The 23681-nt window shown below is 53.4% G+C and overlaps 1 protein-coding gene across 1 annotated transcript in view; it reads right to left on the reverse strand.

Moving 5' to 3' along the window:
- Nucleotides 1–3016: 3016 nt before the first annotated feature.
- Nucleotides 3017–23681, reverse strand: part of USH1C (USH1 protein network component harmonin) — a 46547-nt gene continuing 25882 nt past the window's right edge. Inside the window, 13 exon segments of the mRNA XM_084773336.1 lie at nucleotides 3017–3431; nucleotides 3433–3471; nucleotides 4456–4564; nucleotides 4938–4993; nucleotides 6124–6233; nucleotides 9008–9107; nucleotides 9399–9452; nucleotides 10076–10117; nucleotides 12451–12501; nucleotides 13819–13938; nucleotides 16626–17108; nucleotides 17645–17761; nucleotides 18981–19186. Of these exon segments, the coding sequence (XP_084629462.1) occupies nucleotides 3393–3431; nucleotides 3433–3471; nucleotides 4456–4564; nucleotides 4938–4993; nucleotides 6124–6233; nucleotides 9008–9107; nucleotides 9399–9452; nucleotides 10076–10117; nucleotides 12451–12501; nucleotides 13819–13938; nucleotides 16626–17108; nucleotides 17645–17761; nucleotides 18981–19186 (1526 nt within the window). The 3' untranslated portion in view covers nucleotides 3017–3392.

The raw sequence follows: 23681 nt of genomic DNA on the forward strand, positions 1-23681 counted from the left end.
CACCATATTTGGACCCCCTAGCACCCACACAGCATCTTACAACCATCTGTTACTCCAGTTCCAGAGGATCTGGCGCCATCTTCTGGGCTCTGCTGGTACTGCATGCATGTGGTACACATACACAGGCAAAATAGCCCTCAACACAAAACATTAAAAATGTAAAACGTGAGTGCACTTGGGAGGCAGAGGCAGGTGGATCGCTGTGAGTTCGAGGCCAGCCTGGTCTACAAAGCTAGTCCAGGAAAAAAAAAGTAATACAATAAGCAATTAAAAATTCATCAGATATATAATTATATATTCATTGTGTGTGCGCGTGCATGTGCATGCATGTGTGTGTGTGTTCCTTATTCTTTGGGAGAATCTTGGCTGATACAGGAATCCAGAACAGAGTCCCAGTGCCTTTGTTTTAATCTCTGGCTCAGGAAACTACCACAAACACCCCTGGATTCTTTTTCACTACTTAAGCTGTCCTCTGGAGTTGAATTTCTGTCAGTTCCCGCCCTAAGGGTCAGAGGAACAGCTAGCTCATAAGTCACCGAGTTCTCAACCATGCCAACCCCCCCCCCCGAGCTTCCTTTCACAGATGACCTGTGCCTAGAAGAGTGCACAGAGCGCCTGTGCGGGCTTGAAGGCAATGTAATGAATACAGCAAACACGCACAAGGATTCATGGAATCAATAGAACAGGCAGACCAGGAAGCCAGAGCCAAGGAGGTGACTGGTACAAGACAGGGCTGGAGAAGTGGGCAGGGACCTGGTGATATTATATGGCTTTGGTAACCAGGTAGGGGTTTGGGGCGTTGTCCTTAGGACAAGAGAAAGACCTTGAAGAGTTTCAAGTGGTGCACACAGGATCTGCTTGCAGTTGTAGCTTGCTAGCTCTGCAGTGGGAAGACAGATGACACGGGAGAAACAGAAGCAGGAGGATAATTTCTCTGATGCTCCCCAAACCTAATCCCAAATAGCAGCTGCATCTTTCTCATTGGCTTGAATCACTCTTGGAGCCGTGGCGTCTGGAGCTACCTCCTAGCTTGACACTGACTCCCTTAGCGAGCTCGGGCTAGATACAGGATGCCTCTGTTTCCTACTGAGGATAACAGTGCTGTTTCCCTCCTACGGTCCTTTCTAAGGATGGAGGGATTGATTCCAGGTTTGGATCCCAGCACAGTGCTAGGTGCAAGTATCTCAACTGGTTACAAGCCATACTGCAGCTTGTGTCCCATGAGATGCACCTATGTTAACTTTCTCTTACTGTAACAAAGTCTCTGTAATGGTATACTGTGTATATATACTGTAACAAAGTATCCATAATTGTATACTGTATATATACTGTCACAAAAACCAAATTAAAAGGAGGAACGGTTTGTTTGGGCTCACAGTTTTGGAGGCTTCCATCTATGACTGATTTCCAGGCTGAGGTGAGGCAGGACACCATGATGGGAACACTTTGCAGAGAAGCCAGAAAAGAAAAAGACAGAAAGAGACCCATGTCAAACAATCCAGTTTAGGGAGATGTTCCAGTGTTGTTGACTTCTCACATAGCTGGGACAAAAAAAAAGTGATAAAAGTAACTTCAAGTAGGAAGGGTTGCTCTGGGCTCCCAGCTTTAGAAGGGATGTAGCCCATCACAGTGGGGGGAGGGGGCATAGTGACAGGAACCACAGCAGCCTGTGCAGTCAGGAATTAGTAAGCACACAGGAAGTGAGACTCAAGCTTATAAACCCTCAAGGCCGCCCCCAGTAACCTACTTCCTCCAAGAGGCTACACTTCCCAAAGAGTCCAAAACCTTCCAAAACAGTGCCACCAGCTGGCAGAACCCGAGGGTTCAAGCACATGTGCCTGTGGGAGACATTTCACACTCCAGCCCATAAACCCTCAAAGACCTAGACCTTCCCTGCAGGCTCCACCTTTTAGTTTCCCCACTTCCAGACAGCAGCAAGCAGAGCATGTAGGTGCCTTATGGAGACCCTCCTGGTGCAAAGGATGCTACCATTGTAAGTGGGAAATGCTGAGCAAAATGCTCTTGTAACTCTTAACATCCAACACAGCCCAGCGTAGAGCGGAGGTGCTTCGCCCACCCCAGTCTCAAGGCTACCTTGGAGCTATAGCTTCCTCGCCTTTCCCAACACTACCAGAGCTGTCACACTGTATGCTCCTCTAGCCATGGAAGAGCCTGAGGCTGAAGTCTGGTTTCTATTGAACGAGCATAGCTTTTGCTCCATGGTAAAGCTGAACCATGTAAACGGAACCTCCTTAAGATGGGGACTATGGATCCTGCTGGGCGTGGTGGCACACGCCTTTAATCCCAGCACTCAGGAGGCAGAGGCAGGTGGATCGCTGTGGGTTCGAGGCCAGCCTGGTCTACAAAGCGAGTCCAGGACAGCCAAGGCTACACAGAGAAACCCTGTCTTAAAAAAAAAAAGAGGGGGGCGGGACTATGTGTAGCCAGCAGATCTCAGTGTGTCCAGCCCAAGCAGGGCTGGCTTCAGCTGTCCCCTAGGCCTTGCCCTAAGCCCTGCTTTATACAAGCTATCTGCATCTTTCCAATTCATGTCTGATTAATGCTGTGTATTTTGGGTTCCATATGTGATGACAGCACTCTCCAGGCCCTATCCGAGAGTCCCCATCTTGTCCCTACTGGTCCCTTCCTTCCTCCTCCCCTAAGTTCTGTTGGGGTACATTCTGTGCAGGGGGTGAACCTCAGTTCTCCTCTTCCCACCCTGGCCACCTTCGGAGATGCAGTGTAGCCTCTGATGGCAGCTGGGCTTCTCTACACATCGAGGTGCCCTTTGAAGGGGAACAAGGTAAAGCCCTGCATGTACCTTCACTTCCCATCTCTCTGCCAGGGGCCCCCTGAGGCTCAGCTTGGTTCCTGCTACCTTCTTCTTAGCTTGGGGCCATCTCTGGCCATCAGTCACCTCTGCATGTCCTGCCCAGATCACAGCCATGGGGCCACGACCTTCCGTTTTTTCATTTAGCGGCCTGGAATCTGCTGTGCACATAATTTACTCCATACATTGGAAAAGGGCTCCATGGTGTTTATTGCTGAGCTCACAGTTGGGTTGCCACAGAGCTGACAGCAGGAAAGAGGCAATAGAGAGATGCAGGAGCTAGGTGCCCTTAGCCCTCAAGGAAGAAGCTGAGAGGGGCCAACTCAGCAGAGCTGGGGGAAGTGGGAGCAAAAATCCCACAGGCCACCTCCAGAACAGCAGCTGCTCCTTGTTCCACCTCTTGGTGACCTTCAGAGGAGGGCCAGGCCACAGGGGTTGGCATTCCTCATGTGGGACAGTTTCCATGGATTCCTTGTGTGGGACAGTTTCCATGGATTCCTTGTGTCGGGCAGTTTCCATGGAGATGCTCTGCTCCTGTTGATAGGTGTCTCTCAGGCTGAGTTCACGGGCTGGGTATAGAGCTTGCCAGCCTCCAGGATGGAGTCTGGCTGCCTTCCCTCTCTGCATTTTAAAAGAAGGTCCTGTGGGGAAGAGGAAACAGGTGGGGTGGACAGGCCTTGTAAATGACCCTCGATCCATGGCCAGCTCCACCGTAGCAGTGCACAGCCCTTCCAGCCTTCAGGGGCTCCCCTCTCAGTTCAGCCCTGAGCAACACACCAGCCAACGCACACAGGGAGCCAGGGAGGAAGCAGAATAGTGGGATGAAGGGGGGGGGAGGTGCAGATGGGAGCGTCAGGAAGGCCAGGAATCGCTTGTTAAGAAGAGTAAGGGACACAACAGCCATTGTGGACATGGTGGCCCAGGTCCACTGTCTTGGTGCACGAAGCATGAAGACGAGAGATATTCTTGGGATAAATTTGTAATAGAAGCAGTTATGCTTGGAGCTGCCCCGGCTGAGGGCTGAGGGCCACAATCAACCCCAGTGTCGTGGCCAGCAAACACAGGCCACGGATAGGGAAGCACTCTGAAGTTTGGCTCCCTGGCACTCCAGAGAGGAGACCGAGCACAACATGGGCCGAGTGATGCTCTGGACACAGCAGGGCACATCAACGGAACCCACCAACCCTGGTTCTTTGGACCAGCTTAAAGAGCTTGCATGGCATGGCTCTGCCTGAGCAGGGCACGGGGTTTCCTGCAGGGGTTCTCATGGGAAATAGGGCCCTTGTGGCAAGCTTTAGTGCTCTTCAGCCTAATCCAGCAGGGGGCGAGGCACCATTCAGCTCACTGGTACCCTCCTCCCATTAGGTTCTGAGTGTGACCCAAAGCAGGTCTCAAGGGCTGTGGGCATCAGGACTCCCAGGCCCTAAGCCAGGGCCCCAAACTGGGCTTTGTGCACCCCTTTCGGCTCCAGTGTCTCAGCCATTGACAGCAGCCTGGAGGGAGATGCTCCTGCAGGCTGCCTCTGTCTCTCTTTAGATTCCAGTCCAAAGAACCTGCCAGGATCATGGGCAGCACATGGCACGCAGCATGGGCAGCCAGGGCCCTGCGGCTGCCTGCCTAGTCACCGTGGGCTCCGGCTGCAGGATGAACCCGTGTCTACACACGGGCTCACGGGCTTCAAGCTGCTTTCTGACCGGCTGGGGACTTTCGGCTGCAGAGGAGGGAAGAGAAGAGCTACACATGCAGGGTGGAGCAGGAGACAGGAGGGCTCAGTTACTGTTGGAGGAGGCTCTGCAGGCCCTCTCCCTGCACCGGCTCTCCATCCTGCGCAGGCCCTGGGTTCCAATAGGCACTTATAGAGCCTTCAAGTCATGTGGAACAGAGACTAAGCTGGGCCGATGAGGATGGACCCATGAGTGTGAGCTAACGCGGCTAAGGCCCACGACTCTGTCCCAGGATGTCTCTAGCTCCGTGTGCTCTAGGCCCCATGACCGCCAGCAGATGCGTTGCCCAGGGCATCCCTTTCACTGGGTGAGGTGGGAGGAAAAGTGGCCAGGATCCTGGGAGGGCATGGGGTACAAGGGCAGGGTGCCTTGCACACACTTACAGCTCATCATCGTATTCCTTGGGAGGACAAACAGCAACCACAAGGTCTATCCAGTCCTGTGGGGGAGAAACCGTGGTGACCATGGGCCTGGTGTCTTGTTCCCATCTTGGGCTTCATAGCCCAAGGCCAACCAGGGCACAGCTGAGAGCTGGACCCTCAGATAACACCAAGTTCCCAATTGTGGATCAATGGACCAGGGCTGGGTAGCCATTTCAAAAATCATATATGGACTCAGAGATGTGAGTCTTTATAGCCTGGGGTACATCCTAGGAAAGAGTACCACTGACAAGCTGCACCCGCAAAACTGAGCCATAGCAAACATGGGCTTTTTGGGTTTCCCTCTCTGATCTTGATGCTCAGTTCCCTCAATGGTATCATAACCATTGTTGGCTTGCCCATCACTGTCCACCCTGGCCTTGGGTGTGTCCTGAAAGAGCATTGCTCCTCCCTCCCTCCCCCCATGCCAAAGCCCCTAAGATTGAGCTGAACTCTCTCTCCCCACCCTGTGACCTCCCTCCGTCCACCCCAGGAGCACGGTACACGACCGCTCCCCTCTGTCGTAACACAGCCATTCCATATCACCAAAGTCGGTCATTGTGTTACCCGCTGGTCTTCTCGTCTCCACATCCTTTCATGTGGGTCCCAGGCCCATCTGGTCAGCTTCCTCGGCACTGAACTTAATACCTCAGGCTCAGCTGTCTGCACACAGTGGCACAGGTTGTGCACTGCACACCGTGAGTGGGCACCGTTTACATTGCAGTCTGTTGGAGGGCCCCTCCTCAGACTGTGCAGCGCACATCCTGAGAGACTTTACGCGGTAGCCCTGATCCATGTGGGGGTACCTGCTATGGGTGGGACAGACCTACTAGCTCCTCTTGCATTGGCCCCCTGGTCTGTTCACTTTAGCAGCCCCCCCAACACTCTCTTGATTTTTACTTAGAGAAGACCCTGGAGTTCTTTTTGGCCATGTCCAATTCTGGACTCTGTGTTTCTGCCACTGGCTCTTGGGGACTCAAGATCAAGAAGTGGCCATTTTCAGAGCCGTGGCCTTGCAGGTCCAAGCCACTGTCTGGACCTTGGATCCCGGCCCTGGACTAGGCCACTGTCACTGTAATGGCCAGCTTCAGGCACGAAGGCCTGAGGCAAGAGGTAAGGGAGGAGGAGGAGGGGAGGGGCTTGTACTTACCCCGCCCTGATTCCAAGCCTTCTGCAGCGCAGCCTCAGCTTCAGCCAGGGTGTAGTCTGTCACAATCTTGCCGTTGATTGCCATGATCTCGTCCCCTTTCACAACGCCACCTACAGGAAGAAGCAGATGGGCCGCCTGGACGACTTGTGACATGTGCCTGATTTAAGGTTCTGTGTGGCTCTTACTGTGGGACAGTGGAAGAGGGCCCACCTTGGGCTCTGAAAGCTCTTGAAAGGCAAAGTAGGCTCAGTTCCTCAAAGGTCTCCCCTCCCCCACAGGCCCTCTGCCTAGCCGTGAGAGCACAGAGGAGACCTTGGCATCCTCAGTCTACACAATGTAACAGGAAGGACCTGCATTTCTGGTGCCGTTCAATAAGTCTGAGCCATCAAGAATGGTAACACCTCTCCAATGCCCGCTCAAGCAGAAACAAGCCCCTTTAATGTCCTCCCAGCACCCTGTTCTTCCACGCTCAGCACTTTTCAGTGTGACCACTGCTATTGGCGTGTTTGCCTTGATCCCTCTGCCATCCTCCCAGCTCCGAGAAGGCAGGACTGTCTCCCTGGCTCACCACTCACACTTGCACTTCTCCTAGCACGTAACACAAAAATAGGGACTCAGCAGCAGAGTGTTTTTTTCTTTTTTTGTTTTTAAAGAAAAGCGTTGAGATGTGCTGCTGGATAAGCTGTCCTGGGGTCCTAGTGACATTAGGAAGGCTTGAAGCAGAGACCGGACCCGTGAGAGCCTCAGCTGTGCTCTAATACGTACCTAGAAGTAAGCAGGTTATGTACGATTCCCCACACCTCTTGGCCAGCCATCCTATCATCTTTTTGTAAAGAATTCTGCTTTTGATGTGCACAGAACTCTGGGTTTCATGGACACCAATCACTTGGAAGCCTCGTTAAGTATGAAAGCCAGAGGAATGCGGTGTGTGTCAGCGAGGTGGCAGCCGTAGCAGTTTGGAAGTCGTGTTCCTGGAACTGCTCTGAGATGTCAAGACTGGCAGAAGCCCAAACCTCACACAGCAGAGTTCCCTGTGCAAAGGGCCTGAGGATAAGCAGCTCTCAGTAAGGCCACCAGGGGAGCCAGCGGGCAGCACAGCTCCTCCTTCATCCTTCCCTGACAGACACAGGTGCGCCAGGCAGCAAACAGTCTTTCAGGTGGCACAGGAAAGGGGGCAGGAGAGGAGGCGTGCCCAGTAACGGGAAGTTACCACAGCTGCCTCCAAGAGTTAAAATAAAACAAAATAAAATAAAATAAAATAAAGTCCCACTCAGAGGACTCTCTGAGGCCAAGGCTATGGTTGGCAGAGCTGGCCAGTGCCAAGGCGGCCAGGGCACATTGCCTGTCTCAGTAAAGCCCAGTGCTTGCCGCCAAGGGCCATTCCTCCCAGACTCCTGGCTCAGGCTCTTGTCCTCTCAGCTGTCACCCTAACCCTCTCTGGCTAAGGGAGGGCCTTGCTCTAGCCTGAAGAGATCTGGTCCTCAAATCTCCTGTGCCAGCCTAGGACTGAAGGAGGCCTGGGCTCTACAAAGTGCTCCTGTGTGATGCAGAAGCACCAAGGACAGTGGAGTTTGAGGTACAGGCTTTCAAAGGCTGACAGGTGAGTTCATAGTGTGGACAAGGGACGGCCTTGGGTAACCGCTCAGTAAACGGTGGGTTCTGGGTTTTATCTGTTTTAGAAACAGGGTCCTATGTAGCCCAGGCTGGACTGAAACTCACTATGTTGCCCCAAAATCCTAATGCTCATGCTCCCAGCTCCCACGTCCTGGGGTTACAGGCACTTGCTACCAGTCCTGGTTTAGTCAGTGCTGGGGGGCAGAACTCAGGGCTTCACGCATGCTAGACAGTCACTCTACCCGCCGAGCCATATCCCAGCCCCAGCAGAGGGCATGGTGGCCCATGCCTGTATTCCCAGCACCCAGGAGGCAGAGGCAGGCAGATCTCTGTGAGTTCGAGGCCAGCCTGGTCTACAAAGTGAGTCAAGGACAGCCAAGGCTACGCAGAGAAACGATGTTTAGAAAAACAAAAATGAATAAGAAGAAGAAGAAGAAGAAGAAGAAGAAGAAGAAGAAGAAGAAGAAGAGGAGGAGGAGGAGGAAGAGGAGGAGGAGGAGGAAGAGGAAGAAAGGAAGGAAGGAAAAGAAGGCACTGGGGGAGGCAATGTGTATGGGGTAGGGGGAGGGCTTGGGAGGGGGGTCTCTGGCCCTGTGGGAGAGGCCAGGCTGGGGAGGCACCTAGAGGCGCTACTTATACTGGGCACTAAATCAAATGGCCACTCTTCTTAGATTCAAGTCCTGCCTGGCATCTTTTACTAGCTGGAGATCCTCAAGGGCGTGGCTTGAGCTCGCCATGCCTGTTTCTAAATGCTGTGAAGTGAGGATCACTATGGTGTACACCTGGGGGTTGTGAACGGATTCAGCGAGTGAATGCCATGAAATCATTAGTTCCAGGGCTGTGGGCCAGGTGCATAGACTGATGCCTGACACGTGACCATGTCACAGATGGCCAGGACACGTCTCCCCTGCTCTCTGCACTCACAGGCTGCACCAGTCATCTTTGAAGGCTTCACTGCACCCCGTACCCCCTGGATATTCATAGTTTCTCTTCCACCATCACTTCCCACCAATCCTCGGCTGATGAGCCTACTCTAAGGCTCTGAGCCCATTTCTGCCGGCATCTAGACATGCTACCAGCTCAGGTCCTGGCACCACGGCACAGCCTCAGGCAATGTCTGAGATTAGCTAGCTAGATAGCTTGATGGTGTTCTGGATGGACCTGAAGGTTCCTGAACAGCTGTAAGGTCATCGGAAGCCAGTGGGTGTCTCCTCTCCTGCGGCATCCGGTATAACCGTCATGCGAACAGGCAAAGCCGGTCCATACTCACCGTGCCGCTCGGCAGCTCCCCCTTCGTAAACAGCAGAGACGACCACCTTCCCCACGGGGGAGTCCACTCCACCCTCCAGGGCCAAGTCTAAAGATCCCTCCTGGGTGGAGGAAAGCAGGTCTTAGGCTGCCACACCGACAGTAGCCTGTGGAGCACCAGGGAAGTCTCACAGGGCTACAGAGTGCGGGAGGCATGGGGCCGTGCCTGGCAGAGGCCATGGGAGAGTCATGGGGGGGGGAAAAAAAGGTCTGGGTTCAGTGTGCATCCCCCCCACAACCCCAGGGCAGCGGTGAGGGAGGGGGAGAAGGAACCTGCTGAGTGACCTAGGAGGGAACCAAGCGTGACAGGGCAGAGGAGGACGGTGACCAGCCTCTGCCCCGTGACCAGGTACCTTCTTGATGCGCAGAAGCCGGACATCTTTGCCTGCGATCTGCTCTGGCGAGAACTAGAAACAGAAAACCAGAGTGGGGACAGCTGTGAGCTTGCTGAAGGGTGAGAGTGTCCCTGGCCTTGACAATGGACACACACACACACATCACACACACACACACACACACACACACACACACACACACACACACACAGAGAGAGAGAGAGAGAGAGAGAGAGAGAGAGAGAGAGAGAGAGAGAGAGAACCACAAGGCTCAGCCATCTTTGTAGGCTATACAAACAAACCCACTGTTACAGGGCTACTTGGGAGGAAGAAGATAGAGCCTTGTGAGCACGTAGCTGGTGCCTGTCAAGACGCTCTCGTTCAGCAAGTGTAACTGCTACAATAACTCCACACCACATGTACACACTTGGGTGTGTACACACACATACTTGTCCATCCGTGGAACACACGCTCGTACATACAGTACACACATGCACGTACACATGTAGACATACATGCATACAGCACACACACCATGGCTGTCAGTCCCGGAAAGGCCATTTAAATGGAGCCTTTGCAGGAAAGAACATCTGGGGGAATTGTTGCAGCTCTTCGTGTGCCCCGGGGACCAGAATAAACCAGCAAACTTTCCTCATTTTGGGGACTGCTCCCACTGAGGGAGGGTTCCCTCTTACCATGGAGTAGGGGTCAAAGCCTTCTTCATATTTCCGGAAATCCTGGAGGCAGGAGAAACGCTTTAGGATGGAGAAAAAAAAGAGGCCATGGGAACACACCACAAACTCAGAAGGCAAGGAGGAGGGCAAGTGAGCCAGATTTCAGAGACCAGAGGTGAGCAGGGGACTGGGAGTAGTTATGCTCAGGATGGGGGTTCAGGAGGGAGGCTGGCAGTCACAGCGGGTGAGGTAATGGCAGCAAGCAGGAAGCTGCAGGAAGCGCTTGTAGGAGCATGGCCCTGTCCCCGCTCTGTTCAGTGGGTGGCCATCTGCGACTTCAGGGATACCACTGGGATCTGGAGAGCTAAACGCTTGGTCCTTTGCCTCACAGAAAGCCTCACTCTGCTGGCCTGCTAAGCCCGAACTGGCCTTTGAAGTCCCCACTGGAGGCCGTGAGCAGGCCATAAGGGTGACGCCATGCTCCTGCACCCAGTGCTCTGGCCTCATGGAAGGGAGCAGGCCTGAAGAACACCCCCACACAGTGACTGAGGAAGGCAAAGGGAGAAGGGAGGTGGTGGTGAGATTAGGGGGCCAGGGGCCTGGCGACCCTGTGCTGATCTGTGAGGTAAGAAGCGTCCCTCTATAAGGGAGACGTGAAGGACACACAGCACTGGGGCCCTGGCACGGTGGGGTTGCTGTGGTGAAATGGCTAAGACAAGGAAACAATATGGTGAAAAGTGGGCGGAGCCAGGGCAAGTTGTCCAGGAGTCACACACACAGCGGAGCGAGGGCTCCAGGATGCTGCTCCTGAGTTAGGAGCACCGAACCCACAGCCAGTCCCCGCTGGAAAGTTGGCCACACAGTTCCCTAGGCCACACCAAGTCTCTCCTGAGGCCTGCAGTCGGCACTGTGTGTAGACCCGAGATCCTGCCCCTGCCCAGCCTGCAGCAGATGGGGCTCTGGATAGCTTTCCCCCTGGCCTTTTATGTTCCAAGCTGAACATCAAGAGCAGTCTGTGCATGTCAGACAGCACATAGAACAAGAGCACATCTTAGCACCCAGGGTGGTTGCTAGGCAGCATGTGGGACCAAAGAGGCCGATCCATCCCGGGCTGTTCCTATTGTAACAATGGGCCATATTGGTTCCCAGTGAGTTCCCTTGGTGAGATCCTGAATCAGGGATGGCTGGGTGGTAGGTCTTGTATAAATTCTGAGACTTAGAAAACACTGCTGCTGGTTTGCCTTAAGAAAGCCGCATCCTCCGTTCATCAGATGGATAAACTGAGGCCAGAAAGGTGACATTAGTGTCTAAGGTCAGGAGCCAGAGGAAGAGGCCAAGGGTTTAACTGCAAGCTTGAAACTTAATACCCCTGAGCTATTGTCTTTTTCCTTTTGAGAGTTGTTTGTGTCTCCAGCTGTGGGTCTTTCAGAGCCTATTGGACGAGGGCAGTGGTCTGAGAGGCAGGTGACATAATGCTTAAGAGCAGACGGCAGATCAATGTCCTGGATCTATATCCAGGGTCTGTTATTAACAGGGACTCTCCATCACTTCTGTGGCACAGGGAAGACAACAGTGCCCCCACTCCAGGTGGCTGTGAAGTTAAGACCCTGATGAAATTAAAAGTGGGGCACCTTCTAAGGACTGGCTGCTCCTTGTCCATCTTGGATCCTGGGCTGTCAGTGTGCTGTTCAGGCATTCTGCCTATACCTCCCAGCTCGACTATGTCTATTCTCTGCCTATCAAATCAGCTTGTGAGTGGGGAACTGGAGAGACTCCTGGCCACGCTGACTTTGATCTGAGGGTCTCTTTCATTAGTCCTGAAACTGTCCATCCAATAGTTGGCTACGGATGCAGGGTACCCCAGGCTGTAGGGTAGATAGATGGCTATCTCCCTGACCTAACTCAGATGCCAGCAGGGACTTCTAAGTCCCAGTGAGTCCCAGACAAGTGGAGGAGCCAAGCTGCCACCATGTCCTGGGGCTAAGAAAAGCTGTGATGTGCTGGGAGCAAGTACAGACCGAAGGAGTGAGGCACCAGCTCTCCCCGTGCCCACCCTTTCCTTCCCTCCTAGGATGGAACCGGGGCTAAGTGTGGCCTCCAGGGTTCCCTCGGCTCTACTTCCTATTTGGGTCACCAGAGAGTAAGTGCAGGGAATCCCGCTGGTGGCTTTCTCAGTCGGTGCTTAAGCTCTAAAAAGCCACGTTTCCCCCTTAGCTGGGGTCGCTGAGAGACATAGTGCTGTCCTGAGGCTTTCCCAGCAGACGGCAAGTGGCACTCCCTTGAAACTGCCAGGAACAAGAGTGGAGAAGCAGGAGTCAGGCCCACAGTGAGACGGGTCTGGGAGGGTCAGATACACAGGGCTACTAGACACACGGCTACCACGGGTGTCATTTTACTTGTCTGAACGCTGTCTGGTACACCACCATCCTCTTCAGCATCTCCTGAGGCTGCCAGGAATAATAAAAAAAAAACAAAAACCAGGTCCCCACCAGATGTTAAAAATAGGTATCACCTGCCCCCTGGTGCCAGGCTCTGGAGCTGCCAGCCTGAGGCATGTCCCTCCCCAGATAGACTGCTGTTGGGGACCCCTCGAGGCCTCCCACGCAGCAGTTTCTGTGAAGCTGAACAGACACCACTCATCATGAATCAGAGAGCAGAGGTGGATTCTACAGGCTGGTCCAGGACATGACCTTTGCCCTTTGGAGGAGCCCACAGGACAACCAAAGCTCAAAATAAACACCAGAGCACCCCGCCATGACATTTGGGTAGAGTTTCCTTGAAGTGAATGAAAGTTCTGCCATGGCTGTGCTCCCACTATGAGAGGCCTGTCAGAGGTTGCAGGCCTGTGGGGGTCCCTGTGAGTCCCGGATCGCTTAGCTGTGGGGACTCGGGTGAGCAGATCTTTCTACTCCCTCAGGAGCTGGTATATATAGACCTTGGCATGCGGGTCAGGGCCAACACAATCTCTTAGGCTCTGGCAGTAAGGGTAAAAGCATGGCTTGATGTTCCAGAGACTTGGGGTAAGCAGTCCAGGATGCGCCATGGATAACCATTATTACCTCCTCATGCCTTAGCTTTCTCAGCTGTAAACAGGGATGACAGGAGCCATCTTCTGTCTCCCTGGGTGCTTCTGAGGCCACACAGAGCCCGATATACAACAGCCCCCCACCCCAAGTCTTAAGCAGTAACATTCTGGTTTGTCTTCACTGGTGTGTGTGTCTGTGCGTGCAAGTATGCACATGTGTGTATGTGTGCATGTACAGGGAGGCCAAAGGCAACCTCAGGTGTCATTCCGCAGGTGCCACCCACTTTATCCTTTGAGACAGGGGTCTCTCAGTGACCTGGTACTCACAAAATAGATTAGGCTGGCTATCCAGCGAGCCCCAAGCACCTGCCTGTCTCTGTCTCCTCTGCACAGTGATTACATCACCATGCCCAACTTTTTTTTTTTTTAAAAATGTGAATCCCGGGGCTTCACGCACAGAACACTTCACCAGCTCAGCCTTCTCCCCAGACTCAACACTGTCACCTTTAGAGGGAGCTTCAGGCTGTGTGGTCAGTCAAAGGACAAGAATTTTTACTGGACAGGTCCACACTCACTGCAAGTCACGTGGAGTCATCTCTTGATCAACAAGAAGATGACAAGATGGCACCTAGTCTGACTGTGTCACAGCTCACTTCCCTTCTAGAAGTGTCAAAACCCAGGTTAGAGGACCCTGGTTGACTCCTCTAAAAACACCCGGAAGGGGACCCCAGAGGCTTACCAGGACCTCAGATTTCACAGCTGGCCTGTAGATGAAGTTAGATTCCTGATGGACCATGACAGGTTTGGAGATGGTAGACACGCCAGGGCCTCGTGGAGGCTGTGGGCTTGGGCAAAATGTCTACAGGGGTTAGTTTAAGAGAGACCCATGTGACGTCATGGTGGATATGGCCAGGGATAGCCATGGTACCTCTACAGGCATGCAAATCACTCCCATGCACATGCGCCAGCCCGATCCAGCTGCCCCCACAGAGCTCTGGGGTGGACACAAACAGAACTCCACCACCTCAGTGTGTCTGAGTGGTTCTAGGGATCAGCCGAGTCATGGAGTCAGAGGGCAAACTTTCAAAGCTCTCTCACCACCCAATGTCCCCTTCCTTAAAGAGCTATTTATTCTGGCTGTGTTCAAGTCCCTGTAGTGTCACATGAAGCATCTGTGGTTCCCAGTGTCGGGGTACAGTATCCGGAAGCCCTGGGGGTGAGGACTGGTCAGGACCGGGCCATTCAGGAGCTGACAGCCCTTGTCTGTTTTGCTCTAACCACGTGATCACTTGGTAAAACACCTCTCATCAAGGCACAGCCCTGGCCCAGAACACTTTGAGGGGTCCTAAGAGACTGTCAGCACCCCCCCCACCTGACTCCCCAAAGCCCTTCGTGAGATTCTCCACCTTCCATTCTTGTCCTCCTACTGTCCCCTTCCCAGATCCCTCCCACTGCCCAACTTCAGCCTGGAAGCTGTTGCTCCTCTGCTCTGCCAGCCCAGACTGTAGGTTGGGCATCACTGCCATCTGCATGTCCCACACTTACCCCAGACACCTGTGGGTTTTCCACCTTCACCCCGTTTCCAACTAGTCTGTCTCGGACAAGGATGATGGCTCCCTGTCTAATGGTGGGTCCCAGTGCCCAGCAGAGTGTCTGGCATATAGTAGGGGTTGACTTAATAAACAACAAACATACGTTGACTGAATCAATCAATAGCTCAGCAGTACGGTGGGTGTGGCATGCGACGCCTGGGCAGATATGGTTCTGAAAGTTTCCTCAGGCAGGTGTTGGGATTTAGGCGCACACAGTGTCGGTTTCTATGATGTCCGGGCTGACTATGCAGACATGTTATGATCTGCACTTCCTGCTACACAGACTGCAAACTTGCAAGGGGCACACAGGTGGGGGACTAGGCAGGGTGGATGGGATGAAGGTCAGCATGATGGAGCATCTTTGAGTCAAGGACAGTCCTGGGTTTTCCGTCACTTGAGATATTCATGGTGTTCCATCCCTTTAAGACTCCTCATGTGGGGACTTTAACCTTCCCTTCGCTCTGATAGGAGCAACCAGTGGGGCTTTCTCAATGTCTTGGAGAGTTAGAGTGTGGAGCCCATTTTGAATCTCAACTCAGTGTTTGCTTCATTGTTTTGTTCTAATTTACTTGGACCGAGGACTCTCCAGCCGTCATTACTGTGTGCTGAGCATTGACCATGCACCTGCCACTCTTGTAAGTATGAGCTCAGAATGCATTCATTCAGGGAAGGCATGGAGCTCAGTTGGTCCAGTGCCTTCCTAGCATGCTCAAGGTCCAAGTCAATCTCCAGCGTCACACAACGTGGACAGGTGGCATGCGCCTGCAAGCCCAACACTTGGAAAGTGGACGCAAGCATAGCAGAGGCTTAAGGTCATCTTAGGCCACGTAAGAATTCAAGGCCAGCCTGGACAACACAAGACCCCACTTATTTTTATGGTTATTTGTCTGGGTGGGCTCTGGGGACATGCTCCTGGAGTGTGGAAACACTCTCTCCTTGTCTGAGCTGCAGGATTCCAGCCCCTCTGCGATCTTCCAGCTGTCAACATCAGGACTGTCAGCCTGTCAACATCAGGTACCCGGCATCGCCCTGAACTCCTCTGACCATCTGACCTGCTAAATCCGATCTCCCTTCGGGAACTTGAGTATGAGGCTGATGAAAGCCACTGGGGAGGTGCTGCCGACCACCTGCGACAGCTCACCCCCCCCCCACCCCCGGCCCCCCTGTGAAAAGCCGCCTCCTCAGCTGAATCTCCAGCCTGGCCACTGACTACTAGGATCAAAGTCTCGCATGGTCCTCAGGGACTGGCTCTTCCAAAGTAGTCTCTGGCTAAAGATCAATCGATGGGAAATAAGTCTTCCTGAAAATACCGCCACTCAATCTCTCAGCAGCCAAGAAAAACATTCCTCATCTTTTAATAGTAAATTTGGGAATTTCTAAGAACTCTCTCATCTTCTGTGTTTCTTTCTTGGGCGGTGGCCAGTAGTGTCTGAATATTACACACCAAGCCAGTGCTGCCAGCTAGCTGCTGTGGGAAAAGGTGCTGTTGTGTCCTAACTCTACCCTGGGCTGTTATCCCTTTATTTTCAGAGTTAAGTACCCCCCAGCTTTCCCCATGTCCCCCATCTCCTGTTACACCAGCAGCTCACTTCCCACATAAGAGGCTTTCTCAGTTACTATGAAGACACAGCTGGCTGGCTGTTCATCCACACAACCAGAAAGCACTGGACTGCGGGTCACCACCATTCGCTGGTTCAGAAGCTAACAGAGAGGACAGTGACACTGACCCAACACACTGCTGCTCATCTCATGGTCACGGCAATTCACCCCGTAAACACAGGACTTCAAAACCAGTAAGGAAGCACACCCATGCAGGACAGAACATCACACCAGGGAGATGGGGCCAAAGATGTTTCCTCCCGTCTCCACTCACTGCAGCAGCGGAGGGCGTGGGAAACAGCACCCGCACCCCACTTTGTTTGCAAGCAGCACAACATGCAGAGTGGGATGGTACCTTTGGGGTGGGTGGGAAGCTCCGCTCAGGGGTAGGGGAGCTGCTGAGCTTCCCACTGTGGGCGTTTACCTCCCAGTCATCGGCTGGACGGCCGGGGTCCCCAGGGCGGAAGGTGTGGTTGCCCAGGGCCTCTTCCAGGGCTGAGGGCAGCGGGCGGGTAGGGGTGAGGTCTTGGGTGGGAATGGATGGAGGGGGAGGGATGGGGATGGGGGGTGGAGTGCGCTGCACCCAAGGTGAGGATGAGGCGCTCACGTGGCCTGATGAAGGCAGTACAGGAGGGGCTGGGACCTTGGGGGGTGGGTTGGTGGGTGGGGGGTGGGGCATCACAGGCAATGCCGAGGGAGTCTTGGGGGGATAGTAGAACATGTCCAGGGGGATGTCATCCAAGTCAGTGGTGTGGAGGTGGAGCCCTCCGGCGAAGCGTCTCAAGGGTGGGGCCAGAGGAGACACAGGAGGTGGGGGAGGTGGGGGCCCTGTAGTCATCTGGGTTGGGGGGAAGTGAAGAAGTTCTGTCACTACTCCGTCCACAGCATATCACCAGCCATGTCCTGTCTTTTTCTCTCGTTGCTGAAGCCCTATTACTCACACCAGAACCATGGGTGCTGCCACCCAGCTGCCCAGCAGAGCCAGTGGGGCTGGGATGGAGATGGCCAAACACAGGAGAGGCCTGAGCTATGCCCTCTGGGAATGATCAGACAGTTTGCCCTCTAAAGTGGGATGCATTTGAGATATAAGGTAGAGCCTTGGTAACTACAGCAGGGACAACGGGTCCAGTGAGGGACTGTCTCAGGACAGAAAGGGCTTGCGGTCACGCAGAAGATAAATTCATAACTACAGACTGATAGCCCCCATCCCAGGAGGTGATGGGAGCTGTCAGGGCTGGGCTGTAGACAGTGAACGCACACCAGGGTGGCCGGCGACGATCACCAGTGACATCCCGCTGCCCCTCCCCCACCATGCCCAGAGCGCGTTGTTCTGAGGGTGTCAGGAGGGTCCACGTGAAAAGACATTTCTGTTACCTCAGCGATCTCATTCTCAGCAGAGGAGATCTGCTGGAGGCGGGTCTGACAGAGCCTCTCCACCCAATACTGAGTCTTTTCCGATTCCTCAAGGTCTTCCCGCTCAGTCTCAGACACCTGGGACCCAGGGCCCGTGTGGAAAGGAGAGGACAAAGGGCACACTGAGTCATGTGAGCAGCCACACACACACAGGCACTGCTCTAACGCCGCCGCCCCCCCCCCCCCCCGCCGGCTGCCCTGCCCAGTACTGGCTGGCACATCAGCATCTAGAAAAAAAAACGGGCTTTTTCTACCTGGACCTGGGGGACAAAAGTTAGGAAGTAGAGGCTGGTGCATAGGGGGAGACCTGCAGGGTTTCATGCATTGCATGACGACTCTGGCTCCCAGGAGCCATGTAAGCCTGAGGCTCTTGGGCTTGTTTCGTAGCCTCTTTTCTTTACTCTTGTTTCCCTCCCCCCTGCTCCCCCTCCCCCCACCCCCCACCCCCCCGCAAGGCTGCCCTGTCCTTAGAAACGCAAAGTCCAATCTCATTCTTCATTTTGAAGCTAATCTATTCGTAATGCCCGACCTAACGCACTTCGCATTCCCCAGGACTTCTCTGGCTTTATAATCTAATCAGCCTGGCACTGTGATTCATGGGAGCATTACAGAGGAGCAGAAAATAGGCTGCCCTCAGTCAGGAAGCTCAGGCCGACCAACCCACTCGAGACACAGAAGCTGCTGGTGCTGTCAGAGTACTTGTGACATGGCTAGGCTTAAATATATGCCCAGGTTGTAGAGGTCTAGCCTCAGACACACTGTGTTGATAGGGCAAACCTCAGACTCTAAGCATGTTTTAACTGGAGATATTTTCAGAATTGACATCTACGCTAAAAAGTTGGACCCCCCTAGATTGAGAGCCGAGCCAGCTTGGTGAGACTTGCCAGGCAGGGACAGCGGACTGAATGTGACAGCCAAGTCGCTGGCTAACCAGGCTTTCAGGAAAGGCAGCGGGATTAGCCTCAGATAGCCCATGGGCCGGAAGACCAGCTCCATTGCCATAACTCAGGTAGAAAGACCTTGCCATAGAGTTATACCTTGGTGGGGTAAAGGGGACCAGAGTTCTATACATCAGTAATTAGCCTGAGCAGGGAGTCAAGCCTCAGACCTCCGGCCCTGAGGCAGGAGACTAGCCTTAATCTCAAACCTGCTCCTACCCTAGTCTTGACCTCAGTCTCGCTCTCTAGCCTGGGAGGGAGGAAGGGTCTGCCTTTATACTCCGTCTGTGGAGAACGAGGCCAAACCTGCCCTTGGAAGTATGGCGGGTAGCAAGCCATGCCCAGGGCTGTGCGCACACCTCCTGGGCCAGCCGGTTGATCTTCAACTGTTTCTCCTTCTCCAGCATCTCCTCCTTCTCTCTGTAGAGCTTCTGCTCAAACTCCAGCTCCTTCTTGTTCTTCCTCAGGTCCTGCAGGCTGTCGTACTTGGCTTTCTTCTTCTCTTTTCCTTTCTGGGCAGAGGGAGCAGTGTGCGTGGGGTAAGGGTGGTAAGGTGGCGCTGGCACTAGCGAGGGACAGCAAACAGGGCATCCAGTGCTCAGACAAGACAAGACAGCCTGCCTCAGCGAGCCCCACTCCCGGCTCTGTCCTGTCACCCTGGGTGTCTGACCTCAGGTTGGGGTCAGGCAGGTCGCTGCTGGCCATCACAGAGCGGGAGACATACTCCCTCATTGGCCAGAACTGGCTTGCTGCCTCACCTAGCCCTGTGACCTTTTGGCTAAGGTTTGTAGCCCTTTCTGGGCCTGCTGGACTCACTACATCTCTAAAGCAGGGGAAACAGCTTTCCCATGGACTCTCAGTCAGTGCCCATGAAATACCATCGTAAATCTCAAATTGCAGCCTAATAAAAGGCATCACGTTTACTTCCTACGACCTGGGTGCTTGCCTTCCCTGGCATCAAAGGAGAAAGGTGGCTCCTGTTCAGATGCCAGAGATGCATCCTGGGAGATTCAAGAAAATCTGGGGGAGCTAGTCAACCTGATGTGCAGAGGTCATCTGTCATGGTCTAGATGTGGGGCCCTAAGCCAGGGACAATGGATTCTGTCTTTACCTGTAAGCACTATACTTTATCACCTAGACAGCCCAGAGCCAGTGCTCCCTCTAAACTGTATTTTCAACTGAGGACCATTTGAAGACTCCAGGACTGGAAGAGGCAGGGTCAGGAGGAAGCGACAAGCTCAGAGAGGTGAATCCCTTGCACAAAGTCAGACATCTGGGAAGTGATGGAGCCAGGCTCAGACCTGAATCCTCCAGGTCCCAGGGGGCAGAGGAGCACAGCAGGTGGAGCACAGCAGGTGGGAGAGTGCTTCCGTCACACAGCTGAGAGCACAGAGCCAGCACTCAGAATAGGATGTGGAGAAAGTCAGCACTCAGGCAATTTCCGGGATAATTGCGCCTCTTCCTAACAAGCCTTCTTGCTTTTCTGCTCTGAATCAGCTTAGAGTCTTGAGTCCACGGTGTGAGGAAGTGAACTTCCCAACAGTAGATGCAGACCTTTCACATCAGTTGAGGGGAGTGAGTGTCTACAGACCTCTAATGGGTTCGCCTTGCCCCAACTAAAGACAACCCAGTCTCTAAGAATGGCTAATATGCGTTGGAAATGCTCACCTCCAGAGCATGTCACGGCATCCCAAAAAGATGCTTCTCCCTGCTTCAATTCTATTTATTTCATGGCCTACCCTGCTCACCAGGACTCTAGCTCAGCTCAGAGGCGAACCCCCTCACCAGGAGCCAGAAACGGTCCGCTTAGTGGCAGCCAGCTAAAAGAAGGGTCATGGTGTCTCAGGGGCCGCCATGATAGGAACGGGCAGTCTATGGATTAGAAAACAAAACCAAACGTACAGCAATGTCGAGATCTCACAGCCAGAGCGGGCTTGTGAGAAGGGCCAGACATAGATAGCTCCTGCCACATCCTCAGTAAGAGGGCCAGCTGACAGATGTGAAAGGGCAAACTGCTGTAGGGCATGCCTGTGAGCTCCTGCAGCCCCAATGCAGGTAACTTAGCAGCCTACGAACCTGCCTGCTCCACCGGGCTGGGAGCTCCTGCACATCAGACCATGTGCGATTTACTGAGCACACACATTGCTGCAGCTACACATGTGCGGAGGGCACAGGATGGCCATAGGTAGTGATCCTTAGGAGCCTTCCATCTTTTGTCTAAGCCAGGCTCGCTCATTGGATTAGAACTTTACCACAAAACTGTGAGTTTCTAGGGACCTGCCTGTCTCTGCCCGCATCTTTGTCATCTCTGAGGATGCAGGGGCAAGCTACCATGCTGGAGGTTTTACACGGACTCTGGGATCTGAACTCGGGGCCTTACACCTGGAAGGCAAGTGCTTTACCTCCTGAAGTGTCTTTCCAGCCTCAGGTTGGTTCTTGTGAAGGGTCCTAGACCAAACCGTGACTCCTCCAGGCCCTGCAGAGACTGAGAGACTAGGGCCACATGAACTGGTGGTCTCGAACTGAGGGGACTTAGTGCCAGGGAAGGAATAGGAGCCATGAAAGCTCTCCTTTCAGAGAAGGGGGCTTTGGCTAATGGCGCTCCTGCCTCTGGACACCCCTTTATACTCCTTAGCTCCAGCTACCGAGAAACAAAGCGTCTCCAGCGTCTTGGGACAAAGCGATGGCTGATGACGTGTTTTCAGAGCTGGCGTGAGGGATGCGTTTGTGTCGTCCCTTTCATCCATCCAGGCTGAGAAGAGAGATTCTATTGGCCAACAACCGTTCTCTTTGGGAAATGAAAACAGAGCCCAAAAATACCAGCTGATTCTAGCATGACAAGAGACTCGATGATGGGCAATCCAGCCTGACCCCTTCACTCAGAGCAGATTCCGAGGGATGTGATTTGCGTGTGCGGAACATTCCAGCTCACTGCCGTTTCCACAGCCATTTGTGTCTGAAGAGCACATGACTTGTCTGTGCTTATCCTTTCCCAGTAAAATCTATGTGTGTGTGTGTGTGGTATGTGCATGTGTGTGTATGAGTATGTGCATGCATGTATGTAATCTAATACACACACACACACACACACACACACACACACACACATACACATGTCCATGCACATGTGTATGGTATATGCTGTTCTCTTTAGCCAAATTCCAATAGAGACTATAATGGATAGAATTAGCCGTCTAACTCAATGAGTGTCCCCCAGAGTCCAGCCTTTAGCCTGCAGCAAGCATAGCTACAAATGTAGCCTGATAAAAAACCCACAGACTTACTTAAAACAATATGAGATTATTTTTGCCAGGCTTCTGTAACTCGATCGTATGGGGACTCTGTTGATGGCAATGCCATGTCACAGTGTCAAAAGGTTGGACAGGACTTCCAGCCACGGACTTAGCCTGTGGCATAGAGAGGCACAGCCCTGGGAAACCACACCCTCTCTGTGACTATAGCAGGCTGGGAAGGGATCCAGCAGGAACTGTAGCCTAAGCCTGCTCGCTGCTGCGCACAGCTGGGACCCCAGGTAAAGACGCACGCCTGCGTCAGGCATACCACTGCTGCTGTGTGGTGGGGGTGTGCTGGGCAGTGAGCCCCAAGCCATAGCTTTGCTGCCAAGGGACCTTGCTAGAGAGAGCTGAGCTGGTCGAGTGATGTCATAAATTGAGTTCACTCAGATTTATGCTGGTAGCCTGCTTTCTAAATACCAGGCCATCTTGAATGTCTAATATACCGTGCAGATATTAACTGTGGCATTTTCATAATCAAATGTTGATGAAATTTAGGGAGATGGAAGATGGGAGTTTTATGGGGCCTGCAGATAGTGTAATAAGATTTAGGCAGAATATTAAAGGTCTCAGGGAATGGAAAGATACATAATCCTAGCCCTGGGCAGAGATAGGTCCAGGGCACAGTCAAAATTAATATGGTTGCTTTCCCAGACTGGGGTGCCAAATTCCACAAAAGCTACATCTGGCAAGGTCATCATGAACTGCTCTATGTCACCCATCCTGGCATCGTTAGCCCCATTTAGCCCAGGCTTCTGGTCTTGGCTCTGGCCCTGCCCGGCATAGCAAGTCTGAAGATGTTTGACCCCACCCCAAGCCCATCAGAGCCACCCAGGGCTTAGGCAGTCCCATGCTGGGAGTGCGCTGTCCCCTCTCATGACACCTCCAACCATGGCTGCCGGTGCCAGGCATCAGAGAGACAGGGGTTGAAGGGTCAGCTTTGCAGAGGGAAAGAAATGAATGGAAAAGGCCACAGCTCACGCCAAACTCAGCAGCACACGGCACCTTGCTCAGGCCTGTCCTACCTTCCGGATGGTTGGGAATTTGCCGTCGTAACGGTAAAACCACCCAAAAGCTACAAGGACAGAGAACAAAGAATGAGACACAGCCTCCGTGGGCATCAGTGGGGGTTAGGTTCCCAAGGAACACGTGGCTTTGTGAAGCCCATCAGCGAAATCGTGCTCTCTGGCCCGCTTCCCTCACCTGATGAGGCATCTGGGGCAAAGCGAGCTGGAGACCACCCGGGTGCCGCCCTGATTCCCAGGCTCCATGTCACATCAACGTGTCTCCCCAGAACACTGGCTTCTGAAGCTCGTGCCAGAAACCAGAAAGACTGTCCTTGTGGAAAGACATGCTTTTCCAAATCCCAGAAGTGGCTACAAACACAAAGGCCCCATGGAAAGAGAGAAAAGCTGATGCCTGCTCTCCCCATCTAAGAAACAGCTTTGAACAAAAGGCAGCTCGCGCCTTTGCCCGGAACTGCAGCCAGAAAGAGCCAAAGCACCTCACAGCACAGATCGCAACCCCTCTTTTAATGCCAAAGAGAGGTAGTCATCCTGAAAGGTTCTGGAAAGACAGCTGTGGTAACAGCAAGCAGGAGAGAAGCTTCTAGAAGGCACCCCCCTCACCCAGGCCAGATAAACAAGGCATAGTCCCTTTGCCCAGACAGTGGGCAGCACTCCAGACCTGAGCCCTCAAGGCTAAAGGTGACAGCCCGTGCTCTCCTTGCTCAGGGTTAAGGTCAAGCATACTAGCTCAGTGGCTGAT

The sequence above is a fragment of the Acomys minous genome, assembly GCF_964271855.1.
Source record: "Acomys minous genome assembly, chromosome: 2".
Lineage (NCBI taxonomy): Eukaryota > Metazoa > Chordata > Mammalia > Rodentia > Muridae > Acomys > Acomys minous.